General features: G+C 44.6%; 1 protein-coding gene and 1 pseudogene across 1 annotated transcript in view; one reads left to right on the forward strand and one right to left on the reverse strand.

The window, feature by feature from the left end:
* The first annotated feature begins 7,760 nt into the window (after positions 1 to 7,760).
* On the forward strand, positions 7,761 to 10,587 carry LOC102858341 (annotated as a pseudogene).
* A 4,899-nt stretch (positions 10,588 to 15,486) lies between these two features.
* Positions 15,487 to 15,796, reverse strand: part of KRT9 (keratin 9) — a 5,009-nt gene continuing 4,699 nt past the window's right edge. Inside the window, exons 9-10 of the mRNA XM_006901712.1 lie at positions 15,613 to 15,791; positions 15,487 to 15,495 (exon numbers count right to left, since the gene is read on the reverse strand). Coding sequence (XP_006901774.1) covers positions 15,487 to 15,495; positions 15,613 to 15,791 — 188 coding nt within the window. The remainder of the gene's footprint in view (positions 15,496 to 15,612; positions 15,792 to 15,796) is intronic.

Consider the following 15,796-nt stretch of genomic DNA (forward strand, 5'->3'; position numbering starts at 1 on the left):
ACAACAACTCTTGCTGGAGTCCTTCTGGGGCCGTTCTAGTTTGTCCTGTAGGGTCACTGTAAGTTGGAATGACTTGACAACAATGAGTTGTGGCCTTTCCCATCAGGCCACAGTTCCTCCAAAGCTCTGGTCACTGCTCCCGGAGGGCCACAGCCTTCACCTAGCTCCTTTCACACTGGCTCCGTCCTTCTCTGTCCCTTCAATTTCCCATTGCTGCTCCCTGACATGTCCTCCATACCTTGCTTCTCTTGTCCAAAATTTCACTCAAGTCCATTCTGTTAACCTGAGAGCCACCATCTGCGGGAGTCCCTGTGGACATGGGAAAGTTAGCTTGGACAATCAGCTAAGGCTGGTGTCTTCAACAGTGACCCAATGAGACCACAGAAAGTCAGCCTTCCCTCCATCTCCAGACACACAGGCAGCTCAGTGGGGAAGAGGGGGGAGTGTGGAGGGAGGGGCACAGGAGAAAAAGAGCAGCCTGACCTCCCCACCCCCACATCCTTCCCCTCCCCAATGCCCCCCCACCCCCTCAACAACCCAACCCTGTTTCCTTGCCTGGAATTTCAGTGCCTGGTGCTGCCTGGCCCCACTGGCTTCCCTACAGTCTATTGAGAATGACTCATGCCACTCCCTCCCACCAGCCCCACCCCTGACCCTGGAAACAGAGGTGCCCACCAGGCCTGGCCCTCCCAGCTCCATCTGTGCACTGGCTTCTGAAGCCTGCCCCACTCTCAGCACCCAGGGAAGCTCACCCTGACTCCAGAAGAAACAGCAGGGGAAGGACCCAGCTTGGATCTTCAGGAAGGCAGTTACTGAGATTGGCGCCCAGAAGCGCCACATTTACAAACACTAGCTACTCTCGAAGAGCTGCCCCTCTGCTACTCTCTGCATTCATTGTTTGCATCCTGCACAACAACCTTCTAATGGAGATTGTTACCACCCATTCTACAGATGAGGAAATTGAGATTCAATCAGGTTAACTGAGACTCGGTCCGAGTTAGGCCACATAAGTAGATGGCGTGGAGCTGACTGAAAAGCCCCCCCCCCCAGCCCCAGCCCACCATTCCTCTCCCTCACCTCCACTTCCCACCCACCACCTTCCAAACAGACGAAACTACAACCTGCATAGGCAAAAGCAATAGGTTACAGACCAAAGTCTTAGAGTCCAGGCTAGTCTGTTATCAAATGACTGGCCTTGGGCAAGTCCCTCAGCTTCTCTGGAACTTCTCTGGAACAATAATCCCTGCTCTGCCCACCTACCAGATCCCAGAAGAGGCCCAAGGAGAAGAGGCAGAATCTAGAAAGAATGGTTTGGTGGAGGGGGTTTGGGGCCGGTATCTGAGCCCAGGAGAGAGGCGGGTGGAGGCCCCTTCGGAGCCAGGGAAGGCTGTGCCGTCTTCGGGACCTGCCTTTGCTCCCAGGCCAGCAGCAGCTCCCTGCGTCCTCGGCGCCTTTGCACTGTGGACTCGGCCAACTCAATGGCGCAGCGCCCCCTGGAGGCTACGCAAGAGCTGCTAGGCGAAAGCAGAAGACCTCTTTCTAGTGATTCAAACACCAGCAGCTCCGCAGAGGAAAGATGAGAAATTTCCTCCCATGCAATTTATACAACCTTCAAAATCCCGCTGGCTGATCAACTATGCATCATAACCATCAATGCGGCTTTCTTCCTCCTTCCGCCCCCTCATTCTGCATCCTGACGTGTCGTCCCCAGTAAGCAAGACTGACTGAAAGGAGTGAAAGGGTCAGCGGGAGCCTGTGTGAGCAAGGGCAAGCTACACACTTGAGGATACTCACTGTCTTCCCAACGGACAGCAAAGAGGCATTGAGTCAAGTGTACCAAAAAGAGAAAGACCCCCAGAGGAATTCGAGGACCTGAATTCCACACACGTGACCCTAAGCATGTGTCTTCCTCTCTGGGCAGCAAAGGAGTAGAGAAGGCGATCTTTGTAAGAAAAGGGACCTTCCTACCAGCTTTAAAGTTGTGGGTTAGATGAAACTCAAGTTCCGTGTGTCTAAAAATGGCCACAAGGGGCCGCTGTAAGCCACAGCTGTGGAAGAAGCTGATGGAAACAGATCAACTTCTTAGCTAAAGTACCAATTAGCAGGATCACAGCATACCCCAAGGGTTCCTAGATTATGACAGTGCCCTCAATTCACCACTGTCCTGGAGGGAGGAGGTGAGTCCTAACTAAGCTTTGGAGAACGAGGCAAATTCGTTTGCTGTAAGGTGCCATCCAGTTGGAATCAATTCAAAGCTGACCCTCCAGTGAGTTTTTAGACCCTGTAAATCACATGAGAAGAAATAGCTCATCTTTCTCCTTGGAGCAGCGGGTAGATTGAAACTGCATACCGTCAGATTGGCATCACACCTCCTTGCCCACTGGGCCACCTGAGTGAAAGCAGCAATCAAATGAGGCCCCGAAATAGCGCTAAACCCCTGCCAAGCGCTGAAGGACCGCACTTAAAGGAACGTCCATCAACACTGGAGCCTTGGGTCAGTGGGCTCAAAGGTTAATTCTGCACATTCCCATCCGCTATTTGTCTCTGAACCTCGGTGTCTTAAATGGTCTTCCATTCGCCCCCACTGTGGAGGAGGCAACCTCACTAGCACAGCGCCCCTGAAGGCCACTCAGGGCTCACTACTTGGCAAGTGCCTTCTCTTGGCTCTGCTTCTCTTTCTACACCCTTTTTCCTTATCAGATAATTAACCCCAATGAGAAACGCTGAAAAAGAGCCTGTCTGAACAAAGGTAAATCTGCCAACTTCATCCTCCATCCTTCATCCCTGACACAGAGAGGAAGTGTAAGCCTACCCTCTGAGGTCCCTAGAAATTTGGCAGAAGGTTCCACAGCCAGAACAGAGGGTTCTTCAATGGATCCCACCTTTCCAACAAGGCTTTCAAAAGTTTGTCACTCCAACTTCAGCCTTCATTAACTCCCCCTCTCCCACATCATTCCAAATTTCTATTTCTAGAATGTTCCAGTCTTTTGTATATGTTCTCTCACCACTCATTCCACTCCTAGCACCTTCACTTTTTTTCCTATCCCACTTTCTTCATCTCAGCCCTCACCCTGGACTATCTGGTGTCTCTGCTAAGAGCCGTCTGGCCTGTAGACCTCCCCATCACAGCTTTGGGCTCAGTGACTAGGTTTCTGTTTGCCTGTGCGTGCCCTTGTGGGAGATGAGGGATCATGTGTTCACTGAACATTTATTGGTGGCATGAATGCCCTGGGAAAGGACAAGGACCCAGCATGAGGTCTTAAGGTCTTAATTGGAGCAGCTTCTCCTCTATGTCCAGTCTCTCTTGGCTTCATCTCTGAACATGCTGTTTCCTGCAGCTGATGAAAGCCATGGCAAAAGAGATTTGAGAGGCTTTGAGAAAAGTCAAAACTTGGAAATGTTGCAGACTGAGGGTAAAGTATTTTAATAATTATTAATAATGAGGCAGACAACCATGAATGAGAGAAAACAGAGCGTAACAGAGGGCCAGCAGTTCCAACTTCCAACAGAAGCACAGGATTCCAGTTTCCCTGTATCTTTATTGAAAATTATGAGGAAGTAAATCACAAACTTCCTGACATTGAGGCTCAATGTCAAGAAGACAAAGATTCTCACCACTGGACCAATTGGTAGCATCAGGATGGATGGTGAAGAGTGAGATTGTACACAGCTTTAGTTTGCTTGGCTCCACAGTCAACAGTCCTGGCACCAACAGCCAGGAAATTAAAAGGAGCATTGCCATGGGAAAGTCTGCTGTTAGGGACCTCTCCAAAGTACTGAAGAGCAATGGTGTCTCCTTGGAGACTAAAGTGTGTCTGATACAGGCCATGGTCTTCGCAATCACTTGTTATGCATCAGAGAGTTGGACAATGACCAAGGAGGATAGAAGGAGAATTGATGCCTTTGAGCTGTGGTGCTGGAGAAGAGTATTGAGAATACCATGGACTGCTAGGAAAACAAACAGATTTGTCCTGGAAAGGGTTAAACCGGGTGGCTGGCTCCTTGGAGGCAAGGATTCTGAGGCTCTGTCTAACATACTTTGGACATGTTGTGAGGAGAGACTGGTCCTTGGAGAAGGGCGTCATCTTGGGAGGGTGGAGGGACAGCGCAGGAGAGGAAGGCCCTCTATGAGGTGGATCAAATCAGTGACTGGGATAATCGGGATGGGAGTGTCAGAGACAATGCGATTGATTGGCAGAGGACAGAGCGGAGTTTAGGGCTGTTGTAAAGGGAATTCAATGCAAATGAAGCCAAGCTTTTTCTATTGAAAACATTCTGCTAGACTCAGGACAGAGGGGTCAGCAAATACAGTGCAAGAATCCAGTAAGCCTTAAGAATTTCCTTGGTGCTTCAGGGTAAACTCCAGCTTGTACTGAGCCTCCACCACATCCTGAAATAGCATTCGGTTTATTACAAATATTTAGTATGAAATTTGGCTTCCCATATGAAAATGCAGGGACGTTTGGGGGGGGGGTTATATTTCTCCGAGACTGATGAGGTACATACAGCATCATAAATCAGTAGAGCCAGGGTTTCTTAGCCCTCATCTATTACTTCATGACTGTGTTTGAGCCCGTTAATACAGCTGGTTTCTATCTGAACTGCTCATATCTGAGAATTGATAGAAGTTTCCTTCACTGTGGGGAGAGAGCTTTTCTGAGTGTCACAGAGAGCACCTGCTTTGCAGTCAGTCCTGCCTCAGCCTCAGATCAGAGCCTAATCTGATGCTTGTAAATATACCCCTGCAAAAAAGTCATGGAACCTCTCTAAGACTTGGTATCCTAAGACAACAAGACCTTCTTCAAATTGTGGAAGAATTAATGACATGGAATATATCATGTGCCTGGGACAGTGCCTAGGACTTAGAGGCTTAGTCTATGGGGTTGCATATTTATTATTAGCACTATGATAATGTAGAATATATTGCAAAGGAGAAAGACATGCAGATCAGGGACATTTGTGGGACAATGACAAAGCTGTGCCCTGATCAGTTGCTAGGAGCCTGGTCTGGAGATAAGGAGGGGAAATTGGGTGCATTGAGTTTTACCATGACGCATATAGGGTCACCATGGTTTAGAGTCAACACCAAAGACCAAACTCACCACCATAGAGTCAATTCTAACTGACCCTGTAGGGTGGAGTAGAATTGACCATAGGTTTTCCAAGGTATAAACATTTATCAACACAAACTGCTTCACTTTTTTCCCCTGAGGAGTAGCTGGTGGATTTGAACTGCCCACCTTTTGGTTAGCAGTCAAATTCTTTAGCCAATATATCACCAGGATTCCTGCATCAGTTAAATTTATGGTAAATGGGGGCTTCTTAAGAAAAGAATCTCCAGAGCTTTTCTGCTCATCGGAGGTGTTTATCTCTTCTTGGTTCGCTTAGGTATGGGACAATGAGGGTAGATTTGGGAATCAAAACAATCCGGATTCTGTCATCTCTCTGAGTCTCTGTTTCCATCTTTGAGGTCAGATGGTTGTGTTAAATAAGGCAGATAACTTTCATAAAGGCCTGTCACAACTCTGGCACAGGTGAGGTCCTACTGCAATAATGATGGGCACGGGGTGGGGACAGAGGATGATGGTGGCAGTGATGATCACAGTTGCTACCAATGGAGTAGTCTCCTCAGGCATAAAGAGCTCAGCGGGGGGGAAGGTGTCTGTCCAGTGAAGGGGAGTGATGGGCACACTGAGATCTATGGAATCGGTGACATGGTCCAACTAGAATGGTGATTCAGAGACGGATGCTGAGAGTTTGACAGGTGGTGCTCCTCCAACTCTACTACAGCTTTTGTAGACCAAATTGCCCTCGAAGGATTTATCCAGCAGACAGGTGGTGGATAATTCCTGGCCAATAGGGTCCCATCCCCCATCACAAGGTTGAAAAAGGGTGAGAACATGGTCTTAATGGTACAGTGTCCTCACCAAGCACATTTTTTATGCCTCGCCCTCTCCCCAGACACCCTATCCTTGTCTTTCAGCAGCCCCTCCTCAGCCTCTGCACAACAACCCAGTATATTTTTTCCCAATTCCTCGATTACAGATGCAGTTCCTTCTGTCCAGAACATACACCTCTACCACGGCCAGCAAATATCATCCCGATAAATCCAACCCATCCTTCAGACCTGAACGTTTCCTGACCTCCAACACTGAATCAGGTGCTCTTGCTGGTGTCTCCCGAATGCCAGGACAACTGTGTGGTGGAGCGCAGTACGTTGTATTATTCTGGCTGTTACTGGTCAGTGAGATGCTGTTAGGAACAGAGCTGGTACCCAGATCACTGCTGTAGCTCCAATAGTGGGCAGTACACAGAGTGCGCGTGTTGAATGAAGGTATCAATGCCTCAATAAGGTGAGGCGGAGTTTCTCCTCTGGGCTCCCAGTGAGCAGGGGGCCTAGAGGGGCAAACTTTTCTCCACATTTGCATTCCACTTTTGAATCTCAAACCAGATTCTTTTTTGGGGGAGGGGTTCTTTTTTTTTTTTTTTTTCAAATTGTTAAGTGCCATCAAGTCACTTGTTTTTTGTTTGTTTTTTTTCTATAATTATATTTTATTAATTTTCATAAACATTTACAGAGATTTTGGGCTTCCACTCATTCATTGTTGCACTATTCTCTCTACCCTCCTCCCAGTTTGTTCTTGTCCAAATGCCACAGTGCTTGTCAAAGCCAGTTCTGATTAATCTTCTTTGTCAGTGTATCCTTTGCCATTCCCTATCACTCCTCCCTGAGAGAGACTTTTATTGTTATTTTAGTGAACATTTACTGAAAGGGTGAGTTTTCATTCATTCATTGATTCACATTTTCCTCCCTCCCTCTTTCCCCAATTCACTTTGTAATGCATGTCTTGTTCCAGATTGTCAATTGCCATACACACAATGTCTACTCAACCATTCCCTTCAGATAGTCCCTGGCTTCTCCCGTTCCAGTATAGTGTCCATTGTTTCCCTGCTCTCCCTTCCCCTGTGTCCATCCTATTTTTATATCAGTGGGTCCTATGCAGTATTTGTCCTTTTGTGATTGAGATATTTTCCTCAACATAATGTCTTCCAGCCCCATCCAGGCTGGATTGTGTTTTACAAGTTTATTGTTGTTCAGTGCTTAGTAATATTCCACTGTGTAGATGTACCACAGTTTGGGGATTCATTTGTTGACAAGCACTTGGAAGGCTTCCATCTATTAGCTATTTTGAATAATGCTGCCCTTAATATGGATATATATATCTATATATATAGATATATAGATATAGATATATATAGATATATATAGATATATATGACTACATTATGGCTCTAGTATCTTTAGGGTATAATTCCCAGTAGTGAGAGAGCTGGATCAAACAGTATTTCTATTTCTAACTTTTTTAAAAAAAATTTATTTTATTATGTGTGTGTGTGTACCATCAAATCAGATCTGACTGGTAATTGTCCCTCCTTCCCCGGCAGAGAATCTGGTGGATTTGAACCGTGTACCTCTGGGATTGCAGTGCAGTTTCTTGCCACTAGGCCACCAGAGTTCCCTTCTATTTCCAGCTTTTTGAGAAAGCACCAGACTGCCTTCCATAGTGGTCAAACACAGGTACTATATGAATGGTTTTATGTTGAGTTGTCTTTTCTGGTTTTTTTCACTTACTTTCCAAAGGTTTCCCTTTGCCATGACCTAAGTTCTTCTGACAAACTCCAAACATTTCTTAGCCATATTGAGGAAAACAGATGAAGGAAAGCACATGATGTTGAGTGTGGTCTGGGTTCAAGCGAGAATGGTACGTCCTGGGGCCGAAGGTGTTGGTGGCAGCAAAGACTACTGGGTAGGGAGAAAGCTCATGAAGATCAAATCACAAAGATCCATGAGGCCAGAACCAGATAGGTTGGTGCAAAGGAGTGTCTGGTTCCAACATTTTTATCTCTTCTTAATCATTCACTCCTTCTTTCTTGATTGCCTTTTGGAAGAGATCTGAGGCTAGAGGTCACAGAGATTGCCCCTAGGGATTTGAACACCTTCTCTTCCTAGTTCTTCCTTGTTCATTAGAAACCCACCACCAATCTTGGAATATGCTACAATTGTTGAAGACCACACTGGCAGGGCAAGGAGAGCATGATTTGGAGCCAGGCTATCTTTGGTGTATACAATTAAGTTAGCTCCTTCCCAATCAATCCTTATGATGTTCCTCCCATACCTGGGATAAGAATCCTCCCCAGTGGTCAATATGTGGCCATGGTATCTCTGTTTTTTCATAGTTCGGCATCCTTTCATCATTGACAACGCCTACTGCATTCTTCACCAATCACCAATGTGCTTGTCTGCCTCCAGCCCTAGATCTGGAGCCCTGTGAGAGCAAAGATTTCATTACCAACTCCTGAAACACAATAAAGCAACCGACTCTTTCATCCCCCCACCATCTGTTTAGTGAGTTGATTAGGCCATTGGCTGTTAAGCCCAGACTTGTCTTATTTATATCTGAAAGATGCCTGGCCAACACGAGTGATATAGAGAAGAACAACTTCGAGGGTGGAGAATCTCGCTTTCAGTCAAAATATCCAATGGTGCCTTTAAATCCCTAGCCCTAAGAGAGATGCAAATTAAAACAACTATGAGATATCATCTCACCCCAGTCAAAATAGCAAAATTTAACAGAACAGCAAGCAACAAATGCTGGCGAGGTTGTGGAGAAACTGGAACCCTGATTCACTGTTGGTGGGAGTGTAAAATGGTGCAACCCCTGTGGAAAGCAGTATGGCGCTTTCTCAAAAAGTTGCAAATAGAGATACTATTTGACCCAGCAATTCCACTACTGGGAATATACCCTGAAGAGACCATAGCTGACATCCAAGCAGATATATGCACACCCATGTTTATTGCAGCTTTGTTCACAATAGCAAGGAGTTGGAAACAACCTAAGTGCCCATCAACAAACGAATGGCTAGAGAAGCTGTGGTATATTCGCACAATGGAATACTATGCTGCATTAAAAAACAAGGAACTCATGCAATATTATTCAAAATGGTTGACTCTGGAGAACATTATGCTGAGTGAAATATCCCAGTCACAAAGGGACAAATATTACATGATGCCACTGTTGTAGAATGGGACTGACCTCGGGGTTGGGGAGAGACTGAGTAAGATGGGTTCAATAATGTATATTGTACTGAAACAGAGGAGGGAGAAAACTGTTTGAAAGAGATGTGTGACTGGGTATTTCTGTCATCACAGGAGTCTAGAGGGAGGGCTACATGGTGGAGGGGACCTGGGGGAGGGTTTGTAAAACAATGAAAGAATCTTTTCTTTTACTTTTCCATAATTTTTGACTCATGTACTTATAACTTGTTAGTTAAATTTGTGTCTTCTAGGTTGCAACACCCCCATGATACATCTCCAAGGATATGAACATGTACAGCCAAGCACAATCAATAAGAGTGCATCTAAATTCCAAAATCAATCTCCATAATAGTCTATGTGTTTCCTACTGCCAAAGGGGCCCTTTAGAGTAGTGAGAGAAGATCTTCACCCTGAAACCCACAGCGTCCCTTTTCAGCAGGAAGTAGCTAAGAGAATACGCCATCCCCTTTTCCTTAAGAATCAGGGTGAAGTCTCTCTCAGGGAGGAGTGATAGGGAATGGCAAAGGACACACCGACAAAGGAGATTAATCAGAACTGACTTTGACAAGCACTGTAGCAATTGGACAATTAAAACAGACATTCGGATGGCGGGGAAGAAGAACAAACTGGGGAAGAGGGTAGGGAGAATGGTGCAGCAGTGAAGGAGTGAAAACCCAGAATCCCTGTAAATGTTCATTAAAACTAATAAAATTTAACAATAAAAAAAAATAACCAATGGGAACTCCTGCTTTTGTAAAATCAGAGAGCAGGTCAGGATTTCACACTCCATCAAGGGCTTCCCAACACTCCAAATCCCATTCTTGGCCAAGATCAAAAACCAAGTGGAGACCTAGAAGGCATTCTCATAGACATTACACTTGATCCATCCCTCTCTCATTCCCATAGGACATGGTCCTAAACCCCAGAATACCAGTGTAGGAGAAGCTGGACGGAGGCACTCACCCATAGCTAACTGGAGGAGTCATACAGCAGCAGAGCATATCCAGATCCCAACACTTGTCTTGGAGTATTTGACCTCAGTATGTACATAACTGAGAGAGATCTTCATGAAGTATTTTCCCAGTACAGACCATTGAGTGGTGTCAATATGATTTATGATCAGTGTACTGGAAGGTCTCTAGGATTTGCCTTTGTTTCTATTCAAAGAATAGATGACCCAAAAGAGGCTATGGAGACAGCAAATGGTGTGGATCTAGATGGTAGAAGAATTTGTGTTGATTATTCTATTATCAAGTGAGCCCTCACACCTACACCAGGCATTGACATGGGCAGGCTGGCTCATGATGGAGGTGGAGGTGGGGAAAAGGCAGAGGATGTCGAGATTCCTACTATGCTAGAGGATATATGATTGTGGGTATGACAGACATGAGGACTATGGTTACCAGTACAGATGAAGAGTCCCTTCTCCTTATTATAGCCAATTACAGACATGATCAAGGTCTCATTCTTGCAGCCCAAGGCTTTATTGATAAAGTGAATGGTTGCCATTAAGAACATGTTTGGTTTTGGATGTTGATTATTATTATTATTTTACTCTTTGTTTTTCTTTGGCCTTTATTGCCCTTCTATTTTCTCTTTTTTCAGTCTTTTAAAAAAATAATAATAATTCTAGTCTCTCCAAGCTTTTCTTCTTGCCTACTCTTTAAGAAGAACACTTTTTTTTTTAATATGTAATTTTGGTATTGTTGTCATGACAGGAGTCCAGAATAGCTGCATAGTGGGGTGGCCTTAGGGGGAGGGATTGTATAACAACGAAAGAATTTTTTCTTTTACTTTTCAAAGAGAAGAGCAAATTGGGGGGAGGGAAAGGTGGGCAGAGAGAAAAGTGCAACAATGAATGAATGGAAATCCTCAGTTTCTGTAAACTTTCATAAAATTAATAATAATAAAAAAGTTTTTTAAAAAAGAACACTTTTAAAAGTCTTTGGTTGATTTAGTATCTACACTTTATTGGTTGTGTTGCTGTTTTCCCCTCTTTATACTCTTCATGAAGTAATTGTCATTGAGGAGTTAGTTAATCATCTGAGTGGAAAAGAAACCCCAATGCTACTATTATTATTTTTACTTTCTTCCTTTTACAGGAAATTAATTCTCTGCTTATCAGATGAGGAAAGAAATTGGGGGTTTTAAAACTTCTTTAGCTTCTGTCAGGCAGTGTACTAAGAAACTTGCATTTATGACAAACTTTGTTTTTCCCTATTTGGGTAAGAAAGTAACAAAGTAGCTCAGTCATGTCAAATTTGTCAGAGATGGCACTGGAACATTCAAACAGCTGAATATAGAAAGTGTGAAACCATACGGGAAAATATGGTCACTTGTTTTTGACGTACAGAATTCTTGGACCCTAAAAATTAAGTCTTTGTTTTTTAGAAGTGATAAAATTGTAGACTTCTGTACAACATGTTCTGTATGAAATGCATTTGTTAAACTTTATAAATTTAAAATGTGATTTTTGTTTTATTTTTGTTAAACTTATTGAAGTTTAAATATCCATAGTCAGTGAAGGCCAACTCTTCTTTTTTTTTTAATTGAAATTCCATTTTTATTAGTTTATTGAAAAAACAAAGCTCTTAACTCAGTGATCACATATACAAAGGCAAAGTAAACTCACAAGGAACTAATCTTCTCATCATTTCGGAGGTGCTAGCAGATCATTAGCCTGATGTCTTTTCCATTTCATGAGTGTTCATGAAGTTTCTGGTGGAAGGTGTACAATCAGAATGGTCACAAAACCTGCACTTCACCAAATATGAATTCTTCATCCTCTGCTTAAAACTTGTCCCATTAGAAGCATCAAAACTCAGATTCTTCACACCTTTAATAGTTTTCCATGATCAAAACAAAGCCTGACCTGACAGCTAAAAGATGTTTAGTCCACCATTTCAGCTTCCAATAATTAAATTCCTGGGTGGTGTCTGTATGTCCATGGCTGTTTACTCAACTCTTCTTTTTTAACTATTAGAAAGATTGGTATTGGGACAATAATAGTTAAGGTGTAGTATAAAGTCCTTAGAAGATAGGTGTAGGGGGAAATTTCCTTTCAAATGAAAGTTAATTTCTTTGTAAAAACAACAACAATCAAACAAACAAACAAAACAGTTACCATCAAGTCAATGCTACTCTTGACACCCCCAGATCAATACCATGAAATCCACCCAACAACCTGCCTTCCAGGTCTAGGTCATCAAACAAAGCAGCTCCTCAATTCCTTCTCTCCGCTGAGCCAGCAGGCAGAGTCTGGCTGCACCAAAGCTGACATGTTGGGGTGATCCCACTGAGAGTCTCCAACAGAGAAGGGGAGAGTGAGGCGTCCCAGCTGGGTCACTCTGAGAGTGTCAGATGCTCCCAGCCCCCACCCCACAAGTCACAATGACACAGAGCAGAGCAGAGGTGTGCTGTTTCCACCAAGCTCTGTCAAAATAGCAGATTTACAAGCAAGAGAAATGTTTTATGCTTCTAAGTTCAGAATGGTTTTTATATATCTGGAGCATAGACAGAAGGGGCCACGTTCCGAATAAATAACTCCACTCACTCCTCCTCCTTTGAATCCACTTCCCATGATCCCTAACTATGAGGAGTTTGGACCATCAAGTCGAATCAGAATCCTGAGGGAACGCTATTGGCTGCATCCTATGAAATGTTCCATTCTTTGCCTTGTAACACCTCGTTTATTTGTGTTAATCTTTGTCACCATCTGTGAAATCTTCCGAAGACCACATCATTTTCATCTTGTTCCCTATTTAGCTAACAAAGATACGAAGATCTGCTGCCCTTGAGCCATCCTGACTCACAGTGATCACGTTTCAGAGTAGGTCTGCACTTCGTCCGGTTTTCCACGATGACTATGGTCTTTCAGAAGTAAACTGCCAGGACTTTCTTCTGAGGTGCCTCAGGATGGAGTAAAAAAGTCAACTTTTCCATTTATAGCCAAATGCTTAACCATTTGTGCCCCCCAAGGACTCCATATGGCCTGCTAATAAACTATGGTAGATTATTCTTGTACATAGGGTTTTCAGAGGCCTGCTATTTCAGAAGTGGATGGCCAATCCTTCTTCCTAGTCTGTCTTAATCTGGATGTTCAGATTTAGGGAAGTATCCGACAAGCATTTTACAGAAAAAGTGAAAGATATATTCTTTATTGTAGAATGAACCATTAGTTTCAGTGTTGTCCCTGCCCTTGGCACAAGTGTCTTGACCCACTTATTTTCCTGCTCCACCATCCACCAGAATACCCATCCACTTCTACCCACTCCCTTCAACATCTATCTCCCATTGTCCAGCTCTTGATCTGATAGCTTATATCTGACACTTCCTTGGCTCCTGTGACTCCAAACACGTCAGCTGCTGGTGTGTCTGATACAGGCCATAGTCTTTACAATGACTTGTTATGCGTCAGAGAGTTGGACAATGACTAGGGAGGATAGAAGGAGCCTTTGAGCTGTGGTGCTGGAGAAGAGCATTGAAGGTACCATGGACTGTGAAGAAAACAAACAGATTCATCCTGGAGAGGGTTAAACTGGGCTGCTCCTCGGGGGCAAGGATTCTGAGGCTTCATCTGACATATTTTGGACATGTTGTAAGGAGGAACCAGTCCTTGGAGAGGGACATCATGCTTGGGAGGGTGAAAGGATGGTGCAGGAGGGAAAGGCCCTCTATGAGGTGGACTGATTCAGTGACTGGGGTAATTGGGATGGGTGTATTGGAGACAGTGTGATTGGCACAGGACAGAGCATGGTTTAGGGCTGTTGTACACAGGGTCCTATGAATAGCAAGCAACTCGATGTCACATAACAACAACAACAAAGTATTCTTGGGAATTTCCCTCTAGGAAAATCCTGCACTTGCAATTTGTCTTTGCAGGTCTTCATGGCAAGAGAAGTTGTCTGCCCTGCTCTTGAACCAGGCCTTCAGCCGAGACAAGGCAGCTGCGGTGACTGCTCTGAGCCTAAGCCTGATGAGCTCTTCTCGCACACTTTGCTCAGCCCTTTGGAACACTTGCTCAGTTAGATGCTGAAGGGTGAAAGTCATATAGCCCATTCACTGCTGTCATCCAACCAGCACCAGTCAAACCCCAGACACAGTCACCCAACTGCATAAAGGACACGTAGAAGAGTCTAGAACCAACCAGTTGAGCCTAGTCTAAATTGCCAACTGCAAAGCCATGAACTAAATAAATGGTTTCTTTTTCAGCCCACTGTACTGTGGCAGACATGTTACAAGCAAAAGTTAGCTTTAGAAAAGCTGACCACTACTTTTTGAGGTGGGCTCCTGTCTGCTCCTTCTAAATCCCAAAGAACAAATGATTCAAAGTTCAAGTTCTGATTTGCAATAGGAAAACTTTATTAGGGAGTTAGGATCAGGCAGGGAATAGGGTTATTCCCAGACCAGACAGAAGAAGGGTGGTCTCTTTGCCCTGAAGTTATCAAAGTCCAGTGGAGGAGAGAGCCAGGGATGGCCAGTGGCACACATGCCAAGCTGACCCACTCCCAAATGGGCACCAAGCCTTTCCACCAGTCATTTCTGATGTTGGAGTGCAATGAGTAGGTTTCATCCACACTCTGTCTGTCTGGGGGATGCTCAATGTGGGCTGAGCATGAGTTGTCAGGAGCACTGGCACCACTTTTAATAGGCTGTGAAGAGAGGAGAGAGGGTAGTGAGCATGGGAAGACAGGACTTAGAGCAGGAAACAAGAGAGTCTGAGATTTGGAGAAGGATGGAATCTGGAGCGCAAAGAGCTGGAAGGTCTGGAAATACAGGAACCTGGGATCCCTGAGTTTACCCCTCATCCAAGTATTGATTTTTTTTTCCTACTAGTTTACTTACAAAATTCAAACACAAATTTGAACAAATTCTTTCCTTTTCCCTCACACCTGCACCCATCAAAATGTACAACCCAATGATTAATGCCCCCTTTGAGTCTCTTCTGCAGCAACCCTGCAGATGTGCACTCATTTCTATGGATGGAGAGCTCATGAGGCCGCCCTGTCACCACCCAACAGCTCTGTTTAAAAATGCCTTGCATAGGAAGCCACCCTGCAGAGGCCCGTGCATGGCCCTGCAGGTCCACTAGGCACACAAAAGCCTGTACCAGGTGCTCTATCAACAGCCTATAGATTCTCACAGGCTGAGTTCCTCACTTGGGAGTTGTTTGACCTTCTCCTCTCTTTTTTTCGCATCTCCAAGGTGGAGATGATAATAAAATCTGCTTCATATGGTGATGGTGCTATAGGGAATACATGAGCTAATTCCAAAATCCCAAGCAATCTCCCATACTATTGACACTAGGGTCATGTATAGATATGGTCCCAATCTCATCTAACAGTAATAATGGTTAATTTAGGATTGATGACAAGTCCCATGACGCCTCACTATAGACTCTGCAGAATGTAGTTCTGTTCAGAGTGAGAGGCTTAAAGGTACTAAACAATGAATAATGCCTTGACTCTTGAGTCCTACCAGTGCCTCCCCTCAACTTATCTAGAATTGTTTCTTACCTTGTGCATAACAGTCATCAGATTTTGAAGAAGACTGGGACTGAGAGTGGCTTCCACTTCCACTTGCTCCTCCAGATCCACTTGATCCTCCGTAGCCACTTCCACTCCCTCCTTTGGATCCACTTCCGCCCCCGTAGCTGCCTCCGCTGTGACCACCGGATCCACTTCCGCCCCCGTAGCTGCC

Source organism: Elephantulus edwardii, unplaced genomic scaffold (genome assembly GCF_000299155.1).
Source record: "Elephantulus edwardii isolate Elephantulus edwardi_28Jun2011 unplaced genomic scaffold, EleEdw1.0 scaffold00340, whole genome shotgun sequence".
Classification (NCBI taxonomy): Eukaryota; Metazoa; Chordata; class Mammalia; order Macroscelidea; family Macroscelididae; genus Elephantulus; species Elephantulus edwardii.